Below are 23,440 nucleotides of genomic sequence, written 5' to 3' on the forward strand. Positions count from 1 at the left end.
CTTGCAACATACCCCACCGGGTAAACCCACAGACACCGGCGGTTCCGACCTTCACTGGTGAGGACATTGTTCTCTACTTGATGTGTTTTCGTTTATGTTTGACGTTGTCATGACGGCCGTTGCTTCCTATGCCTTGCAGGAAGAGTAGAAAGAATTGTCAGTCCATCACAGACTGGGGGCACGAGCACCAGGAGTACATGAAAATGTGGGACGAGAGAAGGTATCGCAAAGACAGCGAGAGGAGAGTGGTTCAATGGGACACCTACCGTGAACGCCACCTGAAGTGGTATGACGATGGTGTCAAGTACCGTGTACGCCTGAGGCCGCAGTGGACGGAAGACGATATCGCCGAATTGGAGGAGGATGACAGCGAGGACGAAGCTTACCATGGCCGGCTCAGAGGTCTCGAAGGTGATTTCAGAGAGTATGCACCCCTGATGAACAGAGTGGTAAGTGGTGATCTCATTTGTTTTGAGCCATGAGCGATTTTGAGCCTTTAACATATTGGTTACATGTGCAGGCTTCAGATCTCAATAGAAGCATTATCGATGGCTCGAACGCCCTTTCATATGAAGCCGGAACCGTGGAATCCAACACCAAAATGAGGGATACAATGAAGGTAACATCGAGCTCCTTAGCCATGTTATACTATTGCAGAAGCTTGAGTTGATCCTTATTATGTTTTTGGTTGTTCACTATTGCAGAAGTTCATCACCCGTTGTCGTAAGATAGTGGGTATGCCTGGGTGCGCTCACGCGGCCAACGTCCATGATCCTGCTCATGAAGGGTCCATGCGTGCCATTGCTTCATCAAGCCACGCCGGCGGAGCTTCCTCTACTCCTGTTGCCTCGTCATCCCGCGTTGTTGAGCAGAAAGAGGAGGAAGAAACAGAGGACGACGAAGAAGAGGAGGAGGACGCAGAAGAAGAGGAGGAGGAGGATGCAGAAGAAGAGGAGGAGGAGGACGCAGAGGAGTACGACGACAATGACGGGCCTCAACCGACGCAGCCAAGCCAGGGGAAGAGGGTATCTCATCCACACCAGGATATTTTGAGCCCATCCCCGTTTCAGAAAACCGGTTCCTCGTCGTCGCACGAAGAAGCCGGACGAAACCCGCTCGAAGAGAAACGAGGAGCGTATCGCTAAGAGGGGCAGGAGCAAGTGATAGGTCGTGTTGGTGATATCGTTTAGTGCAACTAGTTGTGAGCAAGAACTTGTATGATATGCTAGTGATGTCTATTTGGTACTTTCAAGCTTTGTTGGTGATGTCGAATTGCTACTTTCAAACTATGTTCAAACTATTTGAAATGTTAATTTGCTATCTACAATGTGTGCGATCATCCTATTTTGAATTACAAACAATATTTGTTGTGATGTTTATTTATTTTTGATTGATAAGACAAAGAACCAGTTTAGAAGTTAACTGGCACATACCCTACCGCCGAATGGGACGGTGGTAGGTGTAGGCATCCTACCGCCAGGACCTTTGGCGGTAGGTTGTGGTACCCTACTGCCAGCGGTCACGGTTTCTTCGTCACAGTACCGAAGGCATGTGTGTAGGACCCTACCGCCAAGGCACGTGGCGGTAGATTGGGGTACCCTACCGCCAGCGGAAACGCCATCTTCGTCACAGTACCGAAGGCACAGCCTACGGCACTACCGCCGAGCCTGCTGACGGTAGCCTTAGCTGTACTACCGCCACGTCCTGTGGCGGTACGACCGTTACGCCGCGTGGCCTCACACAACGGGGCTGACGGCGGCCGCCATTAACCTACCGCCGCTCCCCGTGGCGGTAGGCTGTGCAAGCCTACCGCCATGACCTACGGCGGTAGCGAAAGGGTCAAATCTCAAAACAAGTTCGAACAGGGGTCAGATCCCGATTTTGTTTGCAAAAAGGGTCAAAACACGAAATTTAACCTCCATTATTCCCAAGAATATTAAAGTGTGGCGGCAGAAAGACATGCATGCATGTGAGTTTTGCTTTGTCAGCTAGCTAATGCATAGAGGAGGTACGTCATCTCAAAGAAGCAGCACGACGTCATCTTTAACCACATAAGGCCATCGTAAACTCCTAATCCTGTCTTTTCAGCAAGCTTTGAGCTGCTAGCTAAATTTAAGATAATGACTCAGGCGAGCTGCGGGAGACTGGATGTAGATTCACCATGAACACCAGTTTCATCAAGAACAGGAGCAGCACAAATCCTAACTGCTCCCTCCGTCCCATAATATTAAAGTGTGGCAGCATATCTACGCACGTAGAAAAATGTCAGAGTTAGCTACATTATTTACTGTATTGCTCAGTTGACACATCAAGGTAGATGTTGGCCCGTGGGTATCTTAACATATGGGGCAATACAAGTGACACAAGTGTGGCAGGTTGTAAAAGTGGTTTGTCTCTTGAGCTGGCTTGTAGTGCTGCCCACCCATCCCAACCCCGCTGAGACTACTTTTGCGAAAGACTAGGCTTGATACAGCAAGACTGGTCAAACTCTAATCACTACAACCCGGTAGCTGACAAGGTTGTTTAAAGGGCATATAGGAAATACAAAGGACAACTTCACATTAACAGCTACCAAGATGCTTGGGAAACACTATGGAAAACCAAGCTTGGATCTGAGAGAGATAGAGCTTTCTGGTAGAAAGTTCACCTGGGCTAATGCTCTGCCCAACCCAACCTATGAAAAACTTGATCGAGTTCTTGCGAGCGTGGAGTGGGAACAAAAGTTCCCTCTGGTTACGGTGCAAGCTCTTTCGAGGGGAATATCTGATCACACCCCATTGTTCGTGGACTCAGGGGAGCCGAACCATGTGGGTAACAAGAACACCTTCTCCTTCGAGATGTCATGGTTTGAACGTGAGGGGTTCTTGGACTTGATTGCCAGGGAATGGGATAGAGGTGTAGGAGGCAAGACTGCGATAGAGCGTTGGCAGAATAAGATTAGGCATTTGAGAAGTTTCTTACGGGGTTGGGCTAAGCACCTCAGTGGTGTGTATAAGATTGAAAAGGATAGACTCCTTACTCTTATACAGGCCCTGGACATTCAGGCCGAATCCACTATTTTATCGCCAGCTGAGCTTCAGGTTAAAAATGAGGCGGAGAAGAGGTTGAAAGAACTGCTTCGCGAAGAAGAACTGAAGTGGGCTTTGCGTGCTAAAGTCCGCAAAGTGGTCCAAGAGGACGCGAATACTCAGTTCTTCCATTTGATAGCTAATGGCAAGCACAGAAAGAAGCGTATCTTTCAGCTTGAGCAAGACGAGGGCACTATTTTAGGTCAGGATAACCTAAAAACATATATTACCGACTATTATAAGCAGTTATTTGGACCTCCAGAGGATAATTGTGTGTCCCTCGATGAGTCCAGGACTAAGGACGTGCCTCAGCTATCAGCTGCCGATAATGATATTCTGGTTGCCCCATTCTCGGAGAAGGAGGTGTTTGATGCTATTGCACAGATGAAAAACAATAAGGCTCCCGGACTGGATGGATTCCCGGCAAAGTTCTATAAAAAGTGCTGGCACATTATTAAGGGGGATTTACTACCTATGTTCCATGATCTGTTCTCTGGTCAGCTTCAATTATTTCACTTGAATTTTGGGACTATCACACTGCTTCCCAAGAAGATGGATGCTGTGAGAATTGAGCAATTCAGGCCGATCTGTCTCCTCAATGTTAGTTTCAAAATTTTCACCAAGGTCGGGATTAACAGACTCACACAGATTGCGCATTCTGTGGTGCAACAGTCCCAAACTGCTTTCATGCTGGACAGAAATATCCTTGAAGGGGTGGTCGTCCTGCATGAAACACTCCATGAAATTCATTCCAAAAAATTAGATGGGGTAATTTTTAAGGTGGATTTCGAGAAAGCGTACGATAAGGTCAAATGGCCATTCCTCCAACAGTCATTGCGTATGAAAGGTTTTGATAAAGCCTGGCGCCGACAGGTTGAATCATTTATGCAAAAAGATAGTGTGGGAATTAAAGTTAATGATGACATAGGTCATTACTTCCAGACACATAAAGGCCTAAGACAAGGAGATCCGATGTCTCCTATCTTGTTTAACATTGTGGTGGATATGTTAGCAATTTTGATAGGAAGGGCTAAGGAAAATGGTCAAGTAGGTGGATTGGTACCTCATCTTAGTGATGGAGGTGTATCCATCCTTCAGTACGCTGATGATACAATCATCTTCATGGAGCATGACTTGGCCAAGGCAAGAAATATGAAGCTTGTGTTATGCCTATTTGAACAATTGACCGGGTTAAAGATTAACTTTCATAAGAGCGAGCTGTTCTGTTTTGGTAGGGCCAAAGATGAACAGGATGCTTATAGGCAATTGTTTGGGTGTGAGTTGGGAGAGTTACCCTTCTCTTACCTGGGGATTCCAATCCACCATCGTAGGCTGACAAACAGAGAGTGGAAGTGCATCGAGGACCGATTTGAGAAGAAAATGAGCTGCTGGAAGGGTAAGCTCATGTCATACGGAGGCCGGTTAATCCCGATTAATTCGGTGCTCACGAGTATGCCAATGTTTCTCCTATCGTTCTTTGAGGTCCCAGTTGGTGTTAGGAAGAGACTGGACTTCTATCGATCGCGTTTCTTTTGGCAGGGTGATGAGCTTAAAAGAAAATATCGGCTAGCTAAATGGGATATCATCTGTAGACCGAAAGACCAAGGGGGTCTAGGTATTAAGAATCTAGAAGTTAAGAATAAATTCCTTCTTAGCAAGTGGCTGTGGAAGCTCTCATCGGAGAATGATGCTATGTGGGCTCAAATCCTTCGCAGCAAGTACCTCCAGACAAAAACTTTGTTCCAGGTTACAGTCAGGCCGACCGATTCACCTTTCTGGAAAGGCCTGATGAAAGTCAAACAATCCTTGTTTAATAGGACGAAGTTTGTTATTGGAAACGGCACGAGTACATGTTTCTGGGAGGATACTTGGCTCGGCGAGACACCCTTGGCCATCCAATATCCGTCTTTGTACCGCATTGTGCAACGACGTGAGGTATTCGTCGCATCGGTCTTTCAATCTACCCCCTTAATATTCAGTTCCGACAAACGCTAGCGGGCAATCGTTGGGAAGAATGGCTCCGTCTAGTTAGGAGACTGATGGAAGTCCAGCTTTCACAACACCTCGATGAATTACGCTGGAAATTGACTAAGTCTGGAGTATTCACGGTTAAATCAATGTATATTGATGTTATTAATTCGAACTCCATTCCTACGTCCAAGCATGTTTGGGATGTCAAAGTTCCTTTGAAAATAAAAGTGTTTATGTGGTTTGTCCATAAACAAGTTATTTTAACTAAGGACAACTTGATAAAGCGTAATTGAACAGGACCTACTAGGTGTAATTTCTGCGATCGGGATGAGACCATCAAACACCTCTTTTTTGATTGCCCGTTGGCCAAGGTACTTTGGCAGACGGTCCACATTGCTTTTAATATCAAACCACCGAATTCTGTTAATGCGTTATTTGGGACATGGCTTAATGGGATTGAGCCTGACTTAGCGAGACATATTCGGGTTGGAGTTTGTGCTTTGCTGTGGACTATCTGGACTTGCAGAAATGATTTGGTCTTTAACAGAATATCATGTATACATTTTTTGCAGGTTATATTCCGAACTACGGCACTGATCCGTTCGTGGTCGCTACTCACCCAGACGGAGGCCAGGGAGCATTTGGTTACTGGGTCTTTTCGCTGGGAGATGGTAGCTCGGGATATTTTCAACCGGTTTGGATGGCGGTCATGTAATAGGATAGGCATTTAGTTTCCCTATCTAGTTTTAGCCAGCCGGTTGTGGCATCTTTTCTTGGCTAGTTGGTGTTTCTAGCCCTTATTGGCTCTGTGTGAGCTTGCTGTGCTTTTTTTTTATTTTTGAAGACCTTTGGAACCATGTTGGCACTACTTTATTTGGTTAATAAGATGGCCGTATGCATCTTTCTAATGCAGAGGCCGGAGAACCCCCCTTTTCCAAAAAAAAACTATGGAAAACCACGACGAAACTTTGCATATGTTAGTTTTCTGTGAAGAGTTATGTCGTGAAAGATAACTATGCACTGAAGGAAAATTTGTTGGTGCTTGAAAAAACATGAAGTGAGTCACGTCATCTCCAAACGAATCCACCTAAGTGTTAACACGTCGTCAGTGGTAACATAACAGCGACATGAAATACTCCTAGGCATGCATAAATAGCACTCGAACACGAGTAGCATGTTAATGAAAAGCAATATCGATTCCATTACAGTTCATTTCACGTGGAATTGTGTATCCACTCAAATCTCTTGCAATGAATCATTTGTTTTTCATGTGATGCAATCAAATAAATAGTTTCTACGGAATTCAAATGACTATGACATTGCAAATCTATATTTTTTCTATTCATGTCTTTAGAGAATCCCATGAATCAAAGAGGAAATCATCTATGGGAGCAGCAAAATAGCTCACAATCTAAGAGCCATAAAACGGCGAGCATTTAAAACAATAACGCACCTTTGAAAAATATTGTGCTTAAAAATGTCATTTTAAATCCTGTAAAGTTCTTATTGGCATGAAAAAGTTTAGGAAATAAATAAGCAACACCATTATCTCCAAGAAGTTTTACCTAAGGAATATACTTAAAGGCCATTTCAACAAGCATTGCGCTTGCTTCCCAAATTTTGGATAATAACTCCGGGGGCCCACATGTGGCTTCACTTCAGCGCCAAGTGTCACAGGGTGAATGGAGCTGGTGTAGGTCAGAATTAAGGACAGAAATATAGACCTACTTTCTTTTATATAGTACCGAATAGACTAATTTTTTCTTTAAAAAAATAATACACTGATTTCTTTTCAACAAGGGATATGATTAAATTGGGCCGGCTGGCGGAACACTAGTACCAGTCGCCTCGTGCCATGTCGCACATGCGTGGTGGGTCCACCCACCGCTTTTACCACCGCTTACCTGATCTGCAAAAGGAGACAGTGAGACATGCATCCACTGCTTGTTATTCTCCAACCAGTTCTCGCTTTTACCACCGCTTACTGTCACAACGTTTCTCCCCTCCTTCATGTTCGCACAGCAAGTCTACCATGGATCCGACGAGGTGGAGATATACAATGGCGCTAGGAGTCGGTGATCACTGCCTGCACGCTGCACTGATGCGAGAGCTGTCGAAGCGAGGTGTTGCCTCGTTGGATGCTTGGCCGGCGCCGTGACGGCAACCATGCCGCGCTGCAAGCTCCGAGCGAAGGAGGGTCATGCTAGAATCGACAACGCGTGGTGTTGCAACTGCCTTCACCTAAAGCTAGAATCGGAAGGCATGGCTGCTGCCAGCCCATGCTGTTGTGTTGGAAGGACGGCTATGTCATGCTACGATGGGCGGACGAGGTGCTAGAACTGGCTTCGGCGAGAGCTGCATCCGGCAGGGGGTGGTACTACTATGGGCAGCGACGTGGCACGACATGCTGGAATCAGCCTCGGTGGGAGCTCCAACCGGCATGACGGGAGTTGGATCCGGCGAGGGGGCGATGCTATGATGGGTAGTGACCTAGCACCAAACATAAGAATGGTCTTCAGAGAGAGCTGCAACTGGCTTCGGAGGCATGGCAGAACTGGCCTCGGCGGAAGCTGCAACCTGCACGGCTGGAGCTCCATCCAGCGAGGGGGAGGTGCTAAGATTGGCGGTGACGTCGCGCGAGATGCTCAAACCATCCGATGGCTACTTGGTGTAAACAACAAGTCATGACACATTACAAACATATAAATCATATAACACTATGAACACTAGTTGTATCTAGAATAGGAGCAATACAAATTCAGTTCAATGCTACGACCAGTGCCAAAATGCTAAACATTTCAATTAAGCCCCATGATTGTGACAACATATATATACATGAGCAGCAAAATGTGAGGTTCTGACAAGCTAATAGAGTGAGAAGTTAAAATAGCAAATACATTTGTAACATGATCGAAAACATACACACGCAGGAGCCACAGCTGCCCACGCGAGGCGGAAGGATAGACCCGAAACGGTCCTTGCATCGCTCCCTCCAGGCGACCGGGGGATAAAACCTAGTCACCCAGCCGTTGCTGCCTTCCCCTGATACTACCTCTCGTTGCCTCCCCCCCCCCCCCCGAGGCCACTGCCGGGCATAGCCAGTGAAGGGGGTGGTGGGCCCTTTGCATAGTGGCAGGAGGATGGCCACTGGTCTTGGGTGCCAAACGATCTAGCCACCGGATCGGATCTGTCACGCGGCGATTGCGGGCCAGGTGGGGCGAGACGGAGGCCTCTTCCTGCGCGTGGCGGCGCTATCTTTCTCTAAGATGGTGGATCGTGATCTGGCAGTGATCCGCGGGCTGAGTGGAGCGACAGGTTCTTGAGGCGAGCGCGGGATTACATTAATAATGGATGCACGACTGCTCCGCGACAGGGTCACCCCTGTGGCTACGGACGTGAGCGTCGATCTCGCGCAACCCATTTGGGCTTGGGTGGATCGACGAGTCTAGGACGTGCCTATAGGCTGGCGCATTGTTCCCCGATGGCGCCGACTGCTAGGCACTATGGTGGTGCCGTCACCCGGCCTGGCTGTGGTAGGCTAGATCGGGGCGGCATTGGGGCCTGCAGCCGTGATGATTGAGGTCGCAGTCCCCGTGCTCTTTCCGCATCACGTCAACGTCATGCGTGATCGGTCTGCCTCAATCTGGCTATCGATGTGTTCCAGAACGCCCTAAGAAGATCTTGCTCGGGATATCTGGATCGGTTAGATTCCGGTCTTGCACATCCATATCAGCCAATGAGGTCCTGAAGCTGTGGCCCGAAGCTCTGTTGGTTGATGAAACCTTCAGACATGTTGGTTTCTTGATTTCCTTGGTGGAGATAGCGGTGTAGAAGGTTATGGTGGAAGAGGTCGGAGGATCAGTTATACAGACGAAGCCTTGGTAGCGACGGAGTTTGCCAGGTGTCAGATAACTCTCAGGAGCAACAGTGATAAGTGGGGAGGCAACATTGGAGGATTTTATTTTTGGTGGTACTATTCGGGTACCAAGTCGGGGCTTTCTGGGTGAAAACTTAAGGTCTGACCTTCATTGGTCATTGGGTGTGCCTGACGATTGTCTTGCTGAAGGAATTGTTTTGAGAGCGCAGACTTTCTGCAAGGTGAAAGTCTAAGATGTTGGATCAGGCAACGACAGTGCTTGTGCACTGTTCCCTTATTGGAGGCGTTGCTTTTCGAGACCTTTTATATTTTTCGTGTGTTGTATTACGTGGTGGTATGTGTGCTGCTGCTAAGGAGGCGATCGCTGTGGCGGGACCTTTCTTTTTATTTTCTCCTTTGGTTGTGTGAATCCTAGATGTCTTTGCAACATCTTGTTGGTGCAGAGGCTGGGTGTAATTGGTATCTTCGCAATATATTCCCCTTTTCAAAAAAAACATACACACAAATATTTGAGTTTTTTATATGCCAGCAGGTTCAACTAAAGTTAAAAACCATTTTGCTGAATAAATATGTGTTTGTAAGGAAAAATTTATAGTACCTAAAGAGTTAACTTTTAAGCATTGAACATCTTTGCAAGAATTTGTTACATTCGTTTTTTTCCTCTTTGAGATGTGCACCTTTGATTTAAGCATTGTGCAAATTAAAAATGCCAGTTTTAGTCGACACTAGTTGTTTGTTTGTTTTCTTGTGCATGTGGGCATCATCACATCAAGACGGCACAAGTGACAAGTCCTTGAACATTTTATTAGTACTACGCTCCCCTCTAACTACTTTGCTAGCTACTGGCTTTTTTTGTTTCTTTGTTTAACAGAACTGTGGCAGGTTCCATTAATGGGTGTCTTAAGCCATCTTCTACTTCGCCAACCAATGTTTTTTCTTTTCTTTCAATGATTGGGGTTAAAATGACTTGACCAAGACCAACTGATACAAAGGTCCTTTAAAACGCCAACTAAGAATGGGCTTAGGAACCTTCTATTTAAACCACCCGAGACCTCAGCCAAAGCCACACATCACGCAAGATTAGAACAATGCTGGCTTCTCAGCTTCTAGAGCTCCTACCCCAACAATGGCAGCTTCTGCTAGTAATCCTCCCACTCGTTTCCCTGCTCTTCCTCCTACACAGGAGCCGGAACAGGTCCGGTAGCATTAGGCTGCCACCAGGGCCCTGGCAGCTGCCCATCCTGGGCAACCTGCACCAGATCGGCCCACTGGCCCACCGGAGCCTGTTGGCGCTCTCAAAGCGGCACGGGCCGGTGATGATGCTGCGGCTGGGCATGGTCCAGACGGTGGTGCTGTCCTCGCCGGAGGCCGCACACGAGGCTCTCAAGACCCACAACGTCGACTGCTCCGGCCGGTCCCCCTCGGCAGGGCCACGGTTGCTGTCATATGGCTACAAGGACGTCATCTTCTCCCCATACGGCGAGTACGTCCAGGAGATGCGCAAGCTTTTCATCCTTGAGCTGCTCAGCAGGCGCCGCGTGCAGGCCGCTTGCTATGCTCGCGATGCCCAGGTACATGCGTGCTTAGTTTTGTGAATGAACGAATAAATCTTATCGATATCTTATATTTGTCATCAACTTATCACCCATGTGGGAGCGCACACAAAAAATACTTCCTACTATATAGATCGATCCTACATTTTCCATATGAACTTATGCACGACATAAAATTTGTCAGAAGTGTAATAGAAAAACAAGGACAGTTAGCTGGGTTACTCGCACACATATGTGCACCAAGAATTACTATATGGACACTAAGAAATTTTTGAGTGACTAAGAAATGAAGAGTGACATAGACACTAATATTATGAGATTATAAATACTGGGTTCTATATCCACCATCCAAACATACACACAAATATTTGAGTTTTTTATATGCCAGCAGGTTCAACTAAAGTTAAAAACCATTTTGCTGAATAAATATGTGTTTGTAAGGAAAAATGTATAGTACCTAAAGAGTTAACTTTTAAGCATTGAACATCTTTGCAAGAATTTGTTACATTCGTTTTTTTCCTCTTTGAGATGTGCACCTTTGATTTAAGCATTGTGCAAATTAAAAATGCCAGTTTCAGTCGACACTAGTTTGTTTGTTTTCTTGTGCATGTGGGCATCATCACATCAAGACGGCACAAGTGACAAGTCCTTGAACATTTTATTAGTACTACGCTCCCTTCTAACTACTTTGCTAGCTACTGTCTTTTTTTGTTTCTTTGTTTAACAGAACTGTGGCAGGTTCCATTAACCGGTGTCTAAAGCCATCTTCTACTACTCCAACCATTAATTTTCTTTTCTTTCAATGATTGGGCCGGGTTATTTAAACCACCCGAGACCTCAGCCAAAGCCACACATCACGCAAGATTTTCTTTTCTCAGCTTCTAGAGCTCCTACCCCAACAATGGCAGCTGCTGCTAGTCATCCTCCCACTCGTTTCCCTGCTCTTCCTCCTACACAGGAGCCGGAACAGGTCCGGTAGCATTAGGCTGCCACCAGGGCCCTGGCAGCTGCCCATCCTCGGCAACCTGCACCAGATCGGCCCGCTGGCCCACCGGAGCCTGTTGGCGCTCTCAAAGCGGCATGGGCCGGTGATGATGCTGCGGCTGGGCATGGTGCGGACGGTGGTGCTGTCCTCGCCGGAGGCCGCACGCGAGGCTCTCAAGACCCACAACGTCGACTGCTCCGGACGGTCCCCCTCGGCAGGGCCACGGTTGCTGTCGTATGGCTACAAGGACGTCATCTTCTCCCCCTACAGCGACTATGTCCAGGAGATGCGCAAGCTTTTCATCCTCGAGCTTCTCAGCAAGCGTCGCGTGCAGGCCGCTTGCTACGCTCGCGATGCCCAGGTACGTACGTGATTAGTTTTGTGAATGAGTGAAATTGTATGAAAATCTTATATTAGTCATCAACTTATCGCCCATGTGGGAGCGCGCACATAGAAACTTCCAAATTGAAACTATGTAGATCGATCTTGTATTTTCCATGTGAACTTATGCACGATATTAAATTTATCGGAAGTGTAAGAGAAAAACAAGTACAGTAAGCTGGGTTACTCGCACACATATGTGCACCAAGAATTACTATATGGACACTAAGAAATTTTTGAGTGACTAAGAAAGAAAGAGTGACACAGACACGAATATTATGAGATTATAAATACTGTGTTTTTATATCCACCATCCGAACTATGCTGAATTAAAAGACACCAGTGCTCATCTAAAAAAGAAGTTCTACAAAAAGTTTTATGATTTAAAGTTAAGCCTTCCAGTCCTACGCATCGAAAATCTATATATCATAATATTAGAATACTGAAAATTATACAAATACCTTCTGGAGTTTATTACAATAAAAACTGCCCTGGAAGAGACGGACAGCAGCTAATAAGAAGCTTTTTTGGCTGAGGATAACCTTGCATTTTGGTATATTGATAATGCACACTAGAAGTTTGGATTGAAACTAATTGATGGACCAATTGTAATTGAAGTTAAATCAGTTTGTGCCTTTTAAATTGTGATGATGTGTCTGCTACTAGATTTTTTGTACTAAGTTAGCATATTCATAGTACATGATATTAACTCAGTACACATAACTCAGATGGTGAGCGATCCGATTGTTCGTATGTGGTATCAAAAGGGTCCACTAAATCTGCGAGTGTTTGTGGCTTATTTACATGGACCATATGCTTTTATTTATTTACAGTGCATACTTTTGTGCAGCATTATGTCTACAAATATGATTCTCCCAGATTTGTGCATATGTACTCAATTAGTTATTAGATAAAGACTAAATGTGAAAAAACTTAGCAATACCAGTTCTTAGTCTACTAAGAAACATATGCTCATTGATAGTAGATGTTTGTTTACATATGTACTTGAAGAATCACATAAATATGATACTACTTGTACGAAAGTATGTCCAAGAAAATCTAGACTGGAAATATATTTCATTGACTTCTGCTTGTTCATATTCTAGAGATAAAAATAAAAGTAAAAATATAAAATGGGAAACATAGAAATGAATACTCTAGATAATACAGAGAAATTGAATAGGACAGATACAGATTTGCTTCGAGCCTGAGGCATGCATTCGTGATGATTAGGAGTTTTGATTTGTGCAGGTGTGTCTATAGTGATTTAATGTCTCTAATACTTTATAGTATATGGCTATCAAGGTTTTCTTGCAGGGAAATTATTAAGATTTATCATGTGTGATTAATTTAAATGAAGACCATGATTATATATTTTCATGTACTGCAGAATTTTAGAGGCTGTTTCCATCCGCAACAAATATAAATATATACTCGTTAACGATATAGTTATCTATCTTCTCTGATACGTTTTGGGTTAATTTTGAAGATAACTTGTTTTTCTCTCAGGAAAGTTATGGGGATTTATGAGCGAGATTAGCTTAGGCATAATTATCAGAAGTAGATATTTTTTCTCTACTGCCAACGTATAATTTTCAAGGATATATCTATTTTTAGGACAACTATAAACATATGTTAGTTAAATTATAGTCTTCCAACATTTTGATCGTAAAGTCTAATCAAACCGCTGATGGTTTATAACTTTTGTCATAATCATTTATTAATACAAAATAAAAGAAAAAAATATGGAGATGTGACACGTGTTATAGTTTTCTAGGGGACACATGTTAGTTACATATGTATCATGTCCCTAAGTAAAATTATCTAATAGTTGGGCGATGAATTCATTTTTCCTTTTGAAGCATACACCTTGAGCCCATTTGGCACAGTTCATGTGTGAGACATGCATCCTTGGTAGTTAGTTTCAAACTAAGACAACTAATGCAGAAAACAAACTAATCTCATGTTCAACCTAGCTGCATAATTCACATCTGATAGTTAAGTACGGTTGCTTTCTTCAGAATTAATATTAGCCATAGTACTATACATAGAGTTAGTTTTTGCCATGTAGAGAGAGAGTGTGTAGTCCATAACTAAACATAAATTATTAGTCCATGGATAAGAAAATATTGAGAATTAACAGGAAACGACTGTGGTAATCCTATTAATTTCTACATGTCAATGATTAGGTAGAAAAGCTGGTGAATAACCTCACCAGTATCAGGACAAAACCAGTGCCGGTTCCGGACTACATCTCTGCTACGTTGGATGGGATCTTTGGCTCTTTTGTTTTGGGGGGAAACCGCGCTGCAGAGAAATTCAAGGGGCAATTGGTCCCTGTGATGAACGAGGCCGTGGACATGCTGAGCAGCTTCTCTGCCGAGGACTTCTTTGCCAACGCCACTGGCAGCCTCTTTGACCATGTTACAGGCATCAAGGCCCGCCGACACAGGATCTTTAAGAAGCTCGATGGATTCTTCGAACAAGTCATCGAGCATTACGTGAATGAAGACCCCACCAGGAAAAAACTTGATGACAATTGTGGATCAGCACTTCTGGAAGAACTTATCGACTTATGGAAAAAGCACAATAAGATCACTAAGGATCATGTAAAGGCTATCCTCATGGTAATAATAATTATCGCATTCGTTGTGGAAGATGCATCATGCAACTCCTTTTCGGAAAGAAAAGAATTAATATTTGGTTCATCTTCTTGTGCAACTAGTAGTCAAATATATTTTTCTCACGTGAATACATATGTTTTAGGACACTTTCGTTGCTGGCAATGATACTAGTGCAATAACAATAAACTGGGCAATGGCAGAGCTAATTCGGCACCCAAGGGTGCTCAAGAAGGTACAAGAAGAAATCAGAACTGCAGTAGGGAAGAAAGAGAGGGTGCAAAACGAAGACATGTCCAAGCTATGCTACTTAAGAATGGTTGTCAAGGAGACCCTACGGCTGCGTATCCCGGCGGCTTTGCTGGTACCAAGGGAGACCTTACGGAAGATTCAGATTGCAGGATACGACATCCCAGCCAAGACAAGGGTTATTGTAAATGCATGGGCTATTGCTAGGGATCCCAATGTTTGGAAGGACCCGGAGGAGTTTTACCCTGAACGTTTTGAGGTCACGGATATAGACTTCAATGGAGCACATTTCGAGCTTTTGCCCTTTGGCTCGGGACGGCGCATCTGCCCAGGAATGGACATGGGTGTGGCCAACGTAGAATTCATCCTGGCCAACATGCTTTACTGCTTCAACTGGGAGCTTCCACCTGGAATGAATATTGAGGATCTAAGCATGGAGGAGGAAGGGGCTCTGACCATTCGAAAGAAGACGACACTGATGTTGGTGCCGAGTGCCGACAAGGTACACTGCATATCAGTGATCAAACCAAATGGTTGGAAATATGACCGGTCACTTCTTCATGTTTTGTTGGATGTGTAATTTGTTTTGTGTTCATTTCTTTATAATAAGTAAGTGTGTCCGTCTATGCTTGGCGGTTCTTACACTACTCAATGTATTTTGTAACCTGCTATCAGAAAATGGTACCAAAAGCAAAAAAAAGACTGTGTTAGCCAAATGAAAAAATAAGCAAGGGTTGGTTGGAAAATTAAAGCATTATTAGGTTAATCCACCTGAATGACAAACGCAACTTAGGATGCGTTGCTTTTCATCCTTGTGATGATTGTATGTTCCTTGTGTTAATTAGTGTATTTTTTTGGAAAAGGAGGCAAAACCCCCGGTCTCTGCATCAATCGATGCATGCAGCCATCTTATTAACAATAAAATAACAAAGTCTTTTGGTCACTAGGATCCCATAATCAAAGTGCCAAACGAAATAAAACAAATGAAAAATGCCACATCTGGCGATACAGATCAGACTATGATGCCTACACCTAGTCTATTATCAACACGATATGCAAATCGGCTGAAGATAGCATGTGCTACCGTCTCCCAACGGTTGCACGCAATAACCAAAAGCTCACTGGAGCCCACATGAGTGAGTAATGACCACATACTGATCCACGTTGTAGGTCTGTAAATTACCTGCAAAAAAATCGTGAAGTTTCTCTCATTAAAAATCACATCATTTCTTGTATTCCATATCGCCCAAAGTAGTGCACATATCCCTATCCGAATATGTTTCGCCATATGTAAGTCCACTTTATTGAGCCACGTCCCAAATAACGTGTTTATACTCGTTGGGGGATGTACGTTAAAAGCTATATGAATTGAGCGCCATAATAATTTTGCAAGTGGACACTCGAGAAATAGGTGTTTAATTGTTTCATAGTGCTCACAAAAACAACATCTGGAGCTACCGATCCAACTTCTTTTAAGCAACTCCTTTGTGAACGAACCACATGAAAATCTTAATTCGAAGCGGAACTTTAATTTTCCATGTGTAAAGACCTAGACAATGACCCTGAATCAATTAAGTCCAGATACATAGATTTCACCGAAAAGATCCTGTTCGCAGCAAACTTCCAGCGAGACGTATCTTCGTGGTCCGATAGTTGAACTTCCATCAACCTACGGACAAGGTGTAACCACGCGTTCCACCGATCCCCTACTAGGGATCGCCTAAATTGGATATTAAGCAGTACCGAATTTAATACCGTGGCAACAAAGTCATCCTTTTGTTGCACAATATTATATAGTGATGCATACCATAGGGCTAGAGGCATCTTCCCCAGCCACGTATCCTCCCGGAATCTAGTGGTCGTACCTTTACCTACGATGAACTTCACCCATTGGAAGGTGACTTTTGTCCTCATTAACCCTTTCGAAAAAGGTGAGTCTATAGGTCTAGCTGTAACCTAGGCCAAAGTTTTAGTGCATAAGTACTTATTCCGCAAAATTTGTACGCACATACCCTCAGTCTTCTCCGATAACCTGTAAAGCCATTTGCTAAGCAAGCATCTGTTCTTTACCTCTAAGTTCTCAAGCCCTAACCCACCTTGGTCCTTGGATCTGCAGATGATATCCCATTGGGCCAATAGATATTTCTTCTTAGTCTCATCACTTTGCCAAACAGAGCAGGATCTATAGAAGTCTAATCTCTTTCGCACCCCTAAGGGCACTTCAAAGAAGGACAGAAAGAACATTGGCAAGCTCGTCAAAACTGAATTTATCAGAACCAGCCGACCTCCGTATGACATTAGCTTGCCCTTCCAACAGCTTAGTCTTTTTTCAAATCTATCTTCTATACATTTCCATTCCTTGTTCGTTAAATGCCTATGGTGGACTCGGATCCCTAAGTAACTAAACTGTATGGAACCCATTTCACATCCGAATAATTTTCTGTACTCATCATGTACCTCTTTCGCTCTCCCGAAACAGAACAATTCGATTTTGTTAAAATTTATTTTTAGTCCAAAAAATTGCTCAAATAGGCAAAGCACAAGCTTCATACTCCTGGCCTTTGCGAGGTCGTGCTCCATGAAAATAATGGTCTCATCATTGTATTGTAGTATGGATACCCCCTGCTCCTGGGGAACTAGTCGTCCTACTTGGCTATTCTCTTTAGGCCGACCGATAAGGACTACTATGTTTAACAACATGGGAGACATGGAGTCCCAATGTCTTAGCCCCCTGTGAGTCTGAAAATAATGCCCAGTGTCATCATTTACTTTTATCCCAACACTACCTTTTTGTGTGAATGCATCCACCTGAGATCTCCATGACTCACTGAACCCTTTCATACGAAAGGCTTGCTGGAGGAAGGGCCATTTGACCTTATCATACGTTTTCTCAAAGTCAACTTTGAATATAACACCATTTAGTTTCTTTGTGTGCATTTCATGGAGAGTTTCATGTAAGACGACAACCTCTTCGAGGATGTGTCATCCTGGCATGAACGCGGTTTGGCTTGGTTGAACTACCGAATGAGCTATCTACGTTAACCTATTCGTGCCAACCTTGGTAAAGATCTTGAAGCTTACACTGAGAAGACATATCGGTCTAAATTGCTCAATACGGATTGCCTCCACCTTCTTTGGGAACAATGTTATTGTTCCAAAATTTAAGTGGAATAACTGTAATTTATAATCAAACAAGTCCTGGAACAAAGGCATAAGATCTCCCTTGATCATATGCCAACACCACTTATAAAATTCCGCCAGGAACCCATCCGATCCAGGGGCTTTATTTTTTTTCGTTTGTGATATTGCATCAAACACCTATTTCTCTGTGAAACGAGCAGACAACACCTCATTCTCGTTGGAGCTAAGCTGAGGTATATCCCCGATCTCGCTCTCATCTAGGGATATAGAATTTTCTTCTGGTACTCCGAAAAGATTTTTATAATAATTGGATATGTACAGTTTGAGGTTCTCATGCCCTACAATTGTACCCTCATTTTGTTAAAGTTGAATAATTTTCTTTTGCCGGTGTCTCCCATTAGCTATGAGATGAAAGAATTGGGTATTATCTTCCCCTTGGACTATCTTAGATATCTTCTCTCTAAGTGCCCATTTCATCTCCTCTTCTCGCAAAAGAGCTTGTAACTTCTTCTCCGCCTCATTTTTAATATTCTGGTCAGACATATTAAGAAGTGTTGTTTCCGCACTCAAATAAAGCTCATTAATAATTTGTATCAGTCTCTCCTTTTCTACTTTATATAAACCACTTTGATTCTTGACCCATCCTCTAAAAAATTGGCGCAAGTGTCTAATATTGTTTTGCCATCTATCAATATTTGATATCCCACCCGACTCCTTGGCCCATTCGGCTGCAATGAGATCAAGGAAGCCTTCCCTCTCAAACCATCCTAATTCAAAAGAGAAATTATTTTTGTTGCCCACATGTGTCGCTTCCCCAGAATCAACCAACAGTGGAGTATGATCAGAAATAGCCCTCTGTAGGGCATGAACCATTACCAAAGGAAATTTTTGTTCCCACTCAATACTAGTGTGAACCCGGTCTAAGTTCTCATAAGTAGGTGCTGGTAAAGAATTATCCCATGTGAATTGTCTCCCAGTGAGGTCAATCTCCCTCAACTCAAGACTTTCAATTATCGTATTAAACATGAATGACCATCTCCCCTAGAAATTGTCATTATTTCTTCATCTTGTCTTCTAATTATATTGAAGTCTCCCCCACCTAAATGGGAAGTCTTTCATCACCACAAATTCTCAACAGATCCGCTAGTAAATCCGATTTGAGCTCTGGCTGGGCCGCACCATCTATGGCAACCAAAGCCCATCTGAAGCCAGCAACTTTCGACCGTACTCGAAATTTGACGGTAAAATCTTCGAAACCACATTAAACACATCTAAAGATTCGCATTTCACCCCGAGGAGGATGCCACCGGACTGACCCCTGATGACCCACAAGTATAGGGGATCTATCGTAGTCCTTTCAATAAGTAAGAGTGTCGAACCCAACGAGGAGCAGAAGGAAATGATAAGCGGTTTTCGGCAAGGTATTCTCTGCAAGTACTGAAATAAGTGGTAACAGATAGTTTTGTGATAAGATAATTTGTAACGAGCAACAAGTAACAAAAGTAAATAAAGTGCAGCAAGGTGGCCCAATCCTTTTTCTAGCAAAGGACAAGCCTGGACAAACTCTTATATAAGGAAAAGAGCTCCCGAGGACACATGGGAATATCGTCAATCTAGTTTTCATCACGTTCATATGATTCGCGTTCGGTACTTTGATAATTTGACATGTGGGTGGACCGGTGCTTGGGTGCTGTTCTTACTTGAACAAGAATCCCACTTATGATTAACCTCTATTGCAGGCATCCGCAACTACAACAAAAGTATTAAGGTAAACCTAACCATAGCATGAAACATATGGATCCAAATCAGCCCCTTACGAAGCAATGCATAAACTAGGGTTTAAGCTTCTGTCACTCTAGCAACCCATCATCTACTTATTACTTCCCAATGCCTTCCTCTAGGCCCAAATAATGGTGAAGTGTTATGTAGTCGACGTTCACATAACACAACTAGAGGCTAGACAACATACACCTCATCAAAATATCGAACGAATACCAAATTCACATGCCTACTAATAGCAAGACTTCTCCCTTGTCCTCAGGAACAAACGTAACTACTCACAAAGCATATTCATGTTCATAATCAGAGGGGTAATAATATGCATAAAGGATCTGAGCATATGATCTTCCACCAATTATACCAACTAGCGTCAACTACAAGGAGTAATTAACACAACTAGCAACCTACTAGCACCAATCCCGGACTTGGAGACAAGAATTGGATACAAGAGATGAACTAGGGTTTTGAGATGATATGGTGCTGATGAAGATGTTGATGGAGATTGCCCTCTCCCGATGAGAGGAGCGTTGGTGATGACGATGGCGATGATTTCCCCCTCCGGGAGGGAAGTTTCCCCAGCAAAACAGCTCTGCCGGAGCCCTAGATTGGTTCCGCCAAGGTTCCGCCTCGTGGCGGAGGAGTTTCATCCCGAAAGGTTGCTTCTTATTTTTTTCTCGACGAAAGACTTCATATAGGAGAAGATGCTCATCGGAGAGCCGCCAGGGGGCCCACGAGGTAGGGGGCGCGCCCTAGGGGGGGCACGCCCCCCACCCTTGTGGCAAGGGTGTCGGCCCCCTGGTCTTCATCTTTGGTGAGGATTTTTCATTATTCATTATAAGGTATGCCGTAGAGTTTCAGGACTTTTGGAGTTGTGCAGAATAGGTCTCTAATATTTGCTCCTTTTCCAGCCCAGAATTCTAGCTGCCGGCATTCTCCCTCCTTATGTAAACCTTGTAAAATAAGAGAGAATAGCCATAAGTATTGTGACATAATGTGAAATAACAACCCATAATGCAATAAATATAGATATAAAAGCATGATGCAAAATGGACGTATCAACTCCCCCAAGCTTAGACCTCGCTTGTCCTCAAGCGAAAGCCGATAACAATAAATATGTCCCCATGTTTAGAGGTAGAGGCGTCGATAAAAATAAAATACGGACATGAAGGCATCATGATTATTCTCATAACATCAACATACATAGATATTGTCATATGATTACTTATGTTCAAGTGATGATCTATTCACAATGCAAAAGTATGAATCAGAAACCTTATTGAGAACCCAAAAACTATAACCTCAGTCATTGAAGCAATTGCAATTTATCATAACATCAGAAAGAGTCTATGTCAGAGCTAAAAAAGCAAGTCCACATACTCAACTATCATCTAGTCCTTCATAATTTCTAACACTCGCGCAATACTTGTGGTTACGGAGTTTTAATCGGACACAGAGAAAGATAGGGGCTTATAGTTTCGCCCCACAACCTTTTACCTCGAGGGTAATGTCAACAATAATAACTCATGCCCCCCTACATCCAATTAGATATATATATATATATATATATATATATATATATATATATATATATATATATATCAGGTTCTTTCCAACATGCTGGGCTTGCCAAAGGATAAAATGAAAAAGGGAGAGGTGAATATCACCATGACACTTGAATAAGGTAGAAGATAATGATAAAAGATAGGCCCTTCGCAGAGGGAAGCAGAGGTTGCCATGCGCTTTTATGGTTGGATGCACAAAATCTTAATGCAAAAGAAGGTCACTTTATATTGCCCCTTGTGATATGAACCTTTATTATGCAGTCTGTCGCTTTTATTACTTCCACATCACAAGATCATATAAATCTTATTTCTCCCACACTAATCATACATATTTAGAGCAATTTTTATTGCTTTGCACCGATGACAGCTTACTTGAAGGATCTTACTCAATCCATAGGTAGATATGGTGGACTCTCATGGCAAAACTGGTTTAAGGATATTTGGAAGCACAAGTAGTATCTCTACTTGTGTTGAGAATTTGGCTAGCATGAGGGGGAAAGGCAAGCTCAACATGTTGGATGATCCATGACAACATACTTTACCTCAGATATAAGAAAACATAACCCATTATGTTGTCTTCCTTGTCCAACATCAATTCTTTAGCATGTTATATTTTGACGAGTGCTCCCAATCATAAAAATGTCAATAATAGTATATTTATATGTGAAACCTCTCTTTCCTTATTACTTCCTATTAATTGCAACGATGACAAAAGCTATGTCTGCCAACTCCCAACAACTTTTAATCATCACACTCTTTCTATGTGAATTCATTACTATCAATAAGATCAATATGAACTTTTGTTTCTTCTTATTCTTTTCCTCTTTTCTTTTATTCACCCAAGATCATAGCAAGAAAATCAAGCCCTTGACTCAACACTAATCTTTATTATATAGCTCATGGACTCGATTACATAGAGAGATCATAAAGCAAAACTTAAAACTAGATCATTCCATAAACTTTATTCTACTAGATCAAAATACTACTAATAGGATCGAACGAAGGAAAACGGTAAAGATAGGAGTTGTGATTGTGATACAATACCGGGGCACCTCCCCCAAGCTTGGTGGGCGCCAAGGGGAGTGCCCATACCCATGTGATTATATCTCCTTTGTTGGTGAAGAAGGTGGAGTTGTTGATGACGGATAGTCGCACATCGAGTGTAGGAGGTCTTCTAACTTGCGGATAATGCCCTCGAGTGCGATGATATGCTCCTTCAACAAAATATTTTCACGTGTGAGATACTATTTTGTATATGAGCCAACTCAATCATCTTGAAAGCTTCGATTTCTGTAGGGGTAAGAAGATTATGATCCAGTTGAAGGGTGTCCTCTATTGCTGGAACTTGGTCCTCCATGGCCTTCTTAATCCCTTCATCCTTGTTGATCTCCATAGGTTCTTCTATCTTCAGCTCTATCTTCATTAGCCAAGCATCGTTGCCCTCATGGTTGGAGGAGGAGGGAGACGACATAGTGCCTGGCCTTGACAACCCTAACAGAAAACAGCTCGAAACAAAGACAGGAGATTTTTGCGTGATACGGGAGTCAAAACCCCCGGGAGATTATATAGTAAATTTTTACCGACCACAATACATATCGTGCAAGAAAACGGAGTTCGGAAGGCACACGTGGTGCTCACGAGGTAGGGGGCGCGCCCTCCACCCTAGTGGGACCCTCGTGTCCTTCCTGGACTGCTACTTAATTTTCTATTTTTCTAAATATTCCAAAATGGAGAAATATTGCCTTAAAAATTGTTTTGGAGTCGGTTTACTTACCGTGCCACATACCTATTCCTTTCGGAGTCTACAAACATTCTGGAAAGTGTCCCTTATGTATTCCTCCGGGGTTACGGTTTCAATAATATTGGTTTCAACATTTATGGGATTACCTGAGATATAATGTTTAATTCTCTGACCGTTTACCACCTTCGGATTTGTGCCTTCGAAGTTGTTGATTTTTATGGCACCGGAACGATAGACCTCCTCGATAACATAGGGTCCGTCACATTTAGAGAGAAGTTTTCCTGCAAAAAATCTTAAATGAGAGATGTATAGCAATACATAATCACCTACATTAAACTCACACTTTTGTATCCTTTTTTCATGCCATCTTTTAACCTTTTCTTTAAACAACTTGGCATTTTCATAAGCTTGGGTTCTCCATTCATCAAGTGAGCTAATATCAAATAACCTCTTTTCATCGGCAAGTTTAAAATCGTAGTTGAGCTCTTTAATAGCCCAATATGCCTTATGTT

General features: G+C 43.3%; 2 protein-coding genes across 2 annotated transcripts; both read left to right on the plus strand.

Annotated features, from left to right (window-relative positions):
* The first annotated feature begins 9,997 nt into the window (after positions 1-9,997).
* LOC147982841 (4-hydroxyphenylacetaldehyde oxime monooxygenase-like) lies at positions 9,998-11,436 on the plus strand. Its single transcript, XM_087542711.1, has one exon. The coding sequence runs from the start codon at positions 10,005-10,007 to the stop codon at positions 10,509-10,511; it is 507 nt and encodes a 168-aa protein (XP_087398837.1). The 5' UTR covers positions 9,998-10,004; the 3' UTR covers positions 10,512-11,436.
* Positions 11,437-11,467: 31 nt separating this feature from the next.
* Positions 11,468-15,410, plus strand: LOC147982842 (4-hydroxyphenylacetaldehyde oxime monooxygenase-like). The gene is made up of 3 exons (XM_087542710.1): positions 11,468-11,815; positions 14,025-14,462; positions 14,602-15,410. The coding sequence occupies exons 1-3, from the start codon at positions 11,561-11,563 to the stop codon at positions 15,283-15,285; spliced, it is 1,377 nt and encodes a 458-aa protein (XP_087398836.1). The 5' UTR covers positions 11,468-11,560; the 3' UTR covers positions 15,286-15,410.
* Positions 15,411-23,440: the final 8,030 nt, after the last annotated feature.

Source organism: Triticum urartu, chromosome 2A, assembly GCF_056163025.1.
Source record: "Triticum urartu cultivar PI428250 chromosome 2A, HENAU_Tu73, whole genome shotgun sequence".
Lineage (NCBI taxonomy): Eukaryota > Viridiplantae > Streptophyta > Magnoliopsida > Poales > Poaceae > Triticum > Triticum urartu.

What these genes read in the sequence shown, in the direction of transcription:
- LOC147982841 (XM_087542711.1), top strand. Translation starts at nt 10,005, where the DNA reads ATGCTGGCTTCTCAGCTTCTAGAGCTCCTACCCCAACAATGGCAGCTT.
- LOC147982842 (XM_087542710.1), top strand. Translation starts at nt 11,561, where the DNA reads ATGATGCTGCGGCTGGGCATGGTGCGGACGGTGGTGCTGTCCTCGCCG. An exon ending in GCTACGCTCGCGATGCCCAG is followed by an intron (nt 11,816 to 14,024) that starts GTACGTACGTGA and finishes GTCAATGATTAG; the next exon opens with GTAGAAAAGCTGGTGAATAA. An exon ending in ATGTAAAGGCTATCCTCATG is followed by an intron (nt 14,463 to 14,601) that starts GTAATAATAATT and finishes CATATGTTTTAG; the next exon opens with GACACTTTCGTTGCTGGCAA.